The 6379-nt window shown below is 36.8% G+C and overlaps 1 protein-coding gene across 1 annotated transcript; it reads right to left on the bottom strand.

The window, feature by feature from the left end:
- Positions 1 to 1699: 1699 nt before the first annotated feature.
- LOC140969321 (ABC transporter B family member 15-like) lies at positions 1700 to 6332 on the bottom strand. The gene is made up of 4 exons (XM_073430636.1): positions 5996 to 6332; positions 5236 to 5776; positions 3334 to 4239; positions 1700 to 3220 (listed from the first exon to the last, which is right to left on the bottom strand). The coding sequence occupies exons 1-4, from the start codon at positions 6085 to 6087 to the stop codon at positions 1832 to 1834; spliced, it is 2928 nt and encodes a 975-aa protein (XP_073286737.1). The 5' UTR covers positions 6088 to 6332; the 3' UTR covers positions 1700 to 1831.
- Positions 6333 to 6379: the final 47 nt, after the last annotated feature.

Here is a 6379-nt window from a genome sequence, read left to right as displayed (position 1 = left end):
TTTTTTATAAATTTTATATATTTAATTTAAGTTATTTTTACTAATTAATGTCTATAAATTTGTGAAACTCTTGATATTTTTATATAGCTGATAAGAAAAAAACTTCTAATAAAATGTTTAATATTTCAGATATAACTATAAAATAATTTTTTTAGGAACTTAAGAATTTTTTTATGTATTTAAATTAAATTTTTTAATTAATATCAATGAATTTATGAAGCTCTTGATATTTTTATGTAGATGATAAGAAATGCTAAATTTTTGACAAATTCCAATAAATTGATTTAAGTAATAATTAAATAAATAGTTACTCAACAATTTAGTGATTTCACTTATGATTCATTATGTATTATGATAATATTTTAGATAAAAAAATGTTTTTAAAATTAAAGTTTCTATTATTATATATTTTGTTATCAATTTTCAATTGCGTTCTAAACATAATACAAAATATGATTATATTAACATTATTCTATTACGAAATCATCATATATAATATATTATTTGTTATACTGTTTGTTCTTTTCAACCTATTAATTAATTTCTAATTGTATATGATGAAATTACATACATAAAAAACAATTTTTTCTCTTTTCTACATATTAATTAATTTAGCATTATATATGATGAGTTTATATATATATAAGCTATTTTTCACATTTCAAAATAACAAAATTGTTATTTAATATTACTCACTTAATAAATTAACTAAGTTATGTTTACCAATTCATTGTGCATTATTATTATGATTGCAATTTAATGAAGCATAGGTGAGAACATATAGTGGTCACCCTAACAATTAATATTTGTGTTAAATTATTATTAGTAATTAAAACTATTTTGTGTTCGATGAAATTATTTGATTAGTGAGAATAAATTTGATTTAGAAAAATGATTTCTAGAATGTAAAATAACAACTATATCATATTTGTTAGGTGCAATAATTGTTTATGTAAGGTATAAAAATCGAAATGTGACGTTTGAATTGTTTTACGATTTTAAAAGATTTTAGTTAATGTTGCATCGTTACCCTGGTTATAATCTATGGTAAAGCGGCAAATGCATGATCCTACAATTGGTATATATAAGAGTCAAAGTCATGAGATCAATTCTCATATATTGCAATTAGTGTAATTATTGATATTGTTGGAGTGCAATAATTGTCCTTGTTGGATACATCGATCGAATCATGATGATTGAGCTACTATACAGTTTAAAATATTTGAGTTGATGTGTAATATCTATTCTAAAAAAGAAAAAGGTTAAACAAAATTCGCAAGTAGTTAAAAGTTAGCAAAAACACAATTGATATTTAACTTAATAACAAGTTTAGGGGTTTTATTTTAACATCATTATGATAATTTAGTTAATTAAGAGAATCTTATTTGACAGTCACTAGATGCACTCCATTTAAATACATTGTGATTTTGATTTTAGAAAAATTTACTATTCTCTTAATTTTATTTTTATTGTTTTTCATTGTTAATGATATTTAGATGAAAATTATCTTTGTTAATTTGATAGAGCTGTCATTATGTTATAATCATGCAAATTGAAAAATGTTATATAAATAAGTGAATATATTTGATTTATCATTATGATGTATTTTTATTTATTGTGTTTTGATATATTTAGATCAATAAATACTCATAAACAAGATTTTATTTAAACGATTTTAAAAATTATTTAAATCTTGTTAGTATATATTTAATTATTAATCACCCACGTGCATCGCATGTGATCATTCCTAGTAATAATAATAGCATAGTAAAATATTGCAACTGGATTCAACTGGATCAATGGCTAAACACACAAAAGAAACACACACTGATTAGTTCCCTATGTTAGTGCTATCGGTAGGCGTTCTCTGTAGATTAACAAGTGCATAATAAGCTCCATTCGCCCCTATGCTCAGCAACGAAGAGTGTGTCCCCTTTTCCAACACTTTCCCCTTGTCCAAAACAGCAATGCTATCACAATTCTGTATTGTGCTTAGCCTGTGTGCCACCACCACACTAGTCCTCCCCACCATAACTCTCTCCAATGCATCTTGCACCACCTTCTCCGATTGTGTGTCCAACGCGCTGGTAGCCTCGTCCAGCAGCAAGATTGCCGGGTTTTTCAGGATGGCGCGTGCTATGGCAATACGTTGCTTCTGGCCGCCGGATAGTTGCAGCCCTCTGTCGCCGCAGAAGGTTTCGTATCCGTCTTTTAGCCCAGCGATGAAGTCGTGGGCGTTTGCGGCCTTCGCTGCCTCGATGACCTCCACCTCGTCGATGTCTTCCGATGCTCCGTATGTGATGTTTTTCCGTATGGTGCCCGCGAAGAGCGTCGGCTCTTGGCTGACGAGGGCGATGTTATCTCTTAATGACCTTAGGTGGTATGATTTGATGTCTCGGCCATCTATTTTCACGGTACCTTTCAAAGGGTCGTAGAATCTTTCGATCAGGCCTATGATGGTTGATTTTCCACAGCCGCTTTGTCCGACCAACGCTGTTGATTTCCCTGGCTCGATATCAATTGAGAAGCTTTTAAAAATGATCGTGTTAGGTCGTGCAGGGTAAGCGAAATCGACATCTTCTAGCTCAACATGGCCTGTTAGCTTATCAGCCTTGTAACCATCCGGATCTTCAGGTTCAATCAATGAATATCGGTCCAGCACCGCGAAAACTGACCCAACGGCATCAGCGCCTTTCGCGAGATCATTGGTCATCGTTCCAGCATCGGCTATAACACGTCCTGTGCTCACCAAGATCATGAAAGTCTGGAACAATGCTTCTGCGCCAAGGAACCCTTCTGCTAAAAGTTTTCCGCCATACCAAAAATCCAACCCCCAACTGCAAGTCATGAGGCTTTGGGACATCCCGAGCCCGATTCCAGCAAACCATGACTGGCGTAGGCTCTCCTTTTGCGGCCCTTCTTGTGCTTTCTCGAGCATTCGGAGAATTCGAGCCTGGGAGGAAAAGGCTGTCACGGTTCGGAGATTGGAGACGGCTTCTGCTGCCAGCTTGCTACTTTCTTCTTGGGATTTCATGGCCTTTACAGACATGTTTCTGAGCAAGACTCTCTTTAAATAGAAGCAAATTATAATAAAGGGTTGCACGGCAATCATTACTAATGCAAGCTTCCATGCGATGGCAAGTCCCATTGTGCAAGCAATGATCACGGCTGAACAAGTTTGGATCAAAAGAGCCATTCTGTCACCAACTAAAGACCTCACCTACAGATCAAATGGGATACACAAAAGGCTGTAAATTCGGAAAATCAAACTCATATGACGAATTAGCAAGTAAAATAAACATAAAAAAAAAGTACAACTAGTTATCAACTCACCACATTGGCATCTTTGGCTAGTCGAGAGCAAACAGCGCCGGTAGCATTCTCATCTTTATCGAACCACCCGATTTCGAATGTGAGCATCTTTGACAGCATTCTTTCTCTAATCCTCTTGGTCAGATTCTCCCCCATTGCTGCAAAATTATAATGCTGGCAAATATTGATCAAAAGAGAGAAAACAGCAAGCCCCATAAAACTCAAAGCGTATATCTTCGTCTTTTCCTCTATTACGTTATGATCCGGAAGAAAATATACGGATATCATTGATCCCATTTGGAATGCATATAAGGGCTGAATGGCGCCAAACAAGATGGCCCCTATACACCCTAATGTCGCTTGCTTCCACTCTGGCAAATTCATGGCTAGCAATCTTTTAAATGAGGGCGTAGAAAAAACTTGATCAGTAGGAGTGACAAAACCCAAGTCTCCCCCGCGGTTAAGTGCACCAGAATTAGCTGAACTAGACTGGCTAACCATAGTCAGGCTTTGGCTACTCATGCTGTGAACATCAGCGTTGGAGATCGACGCTGATCCAACATGACTTTGATTAGCTTTCACAAGATCTTCGGTTCTGTTGGTTTGTTGGAGACGAACGAGTGTAGTGTATATGCCATTGCGATCTCCGATGAGCTCATCGTGTGAACCGATTTCATGGACATGTCCATTCTGCACAACAGCGATAAGATCAACGTTCCGAATGGTGGAGAGGCGGTGTGCGATTATGATGGTGGTGCGGCCAACTGCGGCCTTGTCGAGTGCCTCTTGGACCACCCTTTCGGATTCGGAGTCGAGAGCACTCGTGGCCTCGTCGAGGAGGAGGATTTTAGGTGCCTTGATGATGGCTCTGGCTATGGCGATTCTCTGTTTCTGCCCTCCGGACATTTGTACTCCTCTCTCGCCAACCTACAATTTCATGTTACAAAATTTCAGCTCTATTAAACAAGGAGCATGTACCCCAGTTTGCTACCCAAAATGATCAAACCGTTTCATTCTTTCTTGATTTCAAATACAAATTATTTAAAATTATCGTCGTCAAAATATTTGTAGAAAAACACCACAATTATTTTGCATACAACACGTGTTACACTAAAATAGTTACTGGATTAAAAAATTGCTTGTTCATGTTTTTTGTGGACTAAGTCCACTAATTTGCATTTTCAACTTCAGTAGTTATTCACCGAAGTATAGACATAGCATAAGATATGAAACTATGAAAGCAATGTCCATTATCACACAAACAATTTTTGGTCGCACTTGGTATTAGTCACGTCAGAACTTCATTGACAATTAATTAAAATCGAAAAAAAATTAAATTATTAGTGAAAAAGTTATACCAAAAAATGTAAATTTTCTTTTTTTATTATTTAAATTCATCGGATGATCTATGATTCTGGCAACAACGTATGCTTAACCAAAGTTATGGTTTTCAATTTATGTTCCCTTCAATGTAAACATCAGACATATTTATTAAACGTATAACATTCAAGTAAATAATCTCCATAACGTGATCAATATAATATTAGTGGAGGCTGACTGTTACCATTATTGCTAAACGGAAAAATTCAGGAAAATCCAAAATTAGTTTGTCTCCAAAATTATTCCAAAAAGACCTACATGTCACTTCGCATGAAAAATTTTCCAATAATGGGTGTGTCGTATCATTTCCATCCCCAATTGTGTAACCAATGCCCCACGATTATGATCTTTTCTTTAAAAATTTTGGATCATAAAAAGAAACACGATCGAGGAGCATCATCATAGTCATGGAAAACAAGATAATATTTACCGTTTTCGGTAAACATAAAAGTTTTGGCGTAGGACAAGTTAGTTTATTTTAGGATAAAAACTCATTATTTTACCGCAATATACATATTTTTATGTAAAAGATTCCCTGCGAACCTGAGTATCATAACCCTGAGGCAGCTGAGTAATGAAGTTATGAGCATTGGAAGCTTTGGCAGCCTCCGCAACCTCCTCCATCGATGCATTCTCCTTCCCAAAAAGTATGTTTTCTTTAATGGTTGTGGCGAAGAGTGCTGGCTCTTGACTAACCAACCCCATTTGTGACCTTAACCACTTGAGTTGCAACTTGTCGATGGCCACACCATCAACTTGAATTTCGCCACTGAGTGGGTCGTAAAATCTTTGCAACAGAGCGATCACTGTCGACTTCCCTGACCCACTCCCTCCAACCAATGCCATCGCCTTCCCCGCCGGGATTTTCAAGTTAAAGTCTTCGAAGATTTTGCTATCCGGTCTCGAGGGGTAAGCGAACGCAACATCCTTGAATTGGACCTCTCCAGACACGTTTTGTAGCACTTGACCTTGCATACTATCCGAGTCTATCTTAGGCACTCGCTGGATGACTGCCCTTATTCGCTCCCCTGCAGCACTTGCCTCGGAAAAATATTTGACATTGGATAAACCTGAACCTAATGATCTGTCCATTGAAATGAAAGAAAATTTAGCTTTCATTCAATAAAACAATTACTGCAAATCCAAAGAACAAGTGTACTCCATTAGTAAAGAGTGAATCCAGTAAGAGGTAAGTTGGCGACGTAAAAAGATTTAAAAATTTTACGTATGACTTTTGAAATTACAAGTTCTTTTCCCTCTTTGGAATTGTTGTATCCGTCCTTATTATGTTATGAATACTCACAGGCCCCCGATAGCAATTGCTGCTCCGACTGCGAAAACGGTGCCACCTTGTGCACCGTGGTACATAACCAATCTGCTGCCATAATAAGCCATGAAAGACCAAATAGCAAACACTACACCATTACTCCCGATAGCCAAACCTTTGGCTAAACCTTGCCTGAGTCCTAATCTCACAGTCCCTTGCAAAGCAGCCGAATACGCGGCAATTGTCTTGCTCTCCCCGACGAACGAATAAACCGTTCGCACAGAAGAAATGGCCTGCTCCACTATCACGCCCGCTTTGTTGTACTCGTCCCTGATTTTTCTCGCAATGCTCGTGAGAGTCCTTCCATACGTCAAACCTGGTATGACGAGCAATATGATGAACGGGAACCCGACGATTGCT

The sequence above is a fragment of the Primulina huaijiensis genome, unplaced genomic scaffold, assembly GCF_012295235.1.
Source record: "Primulina huaijiensis isolate GDHJ02 unplaced genomic scaffold, ASM1229523v2 scaffold40731, whole genome shotgun sequence".
Taxonomy (NCBI): domain Eukaryota; kingdom Viridiplantae; phylum Streptophyta; class Magnoliopsida; order Lamiales; family Gesneriaceae; genus Primulina; species Primulina huaijiensis.
Note: the sequence above shows the minus strand (reverse complement) of the source record. Positions and strands in the feature narration are given on the sequence as shown.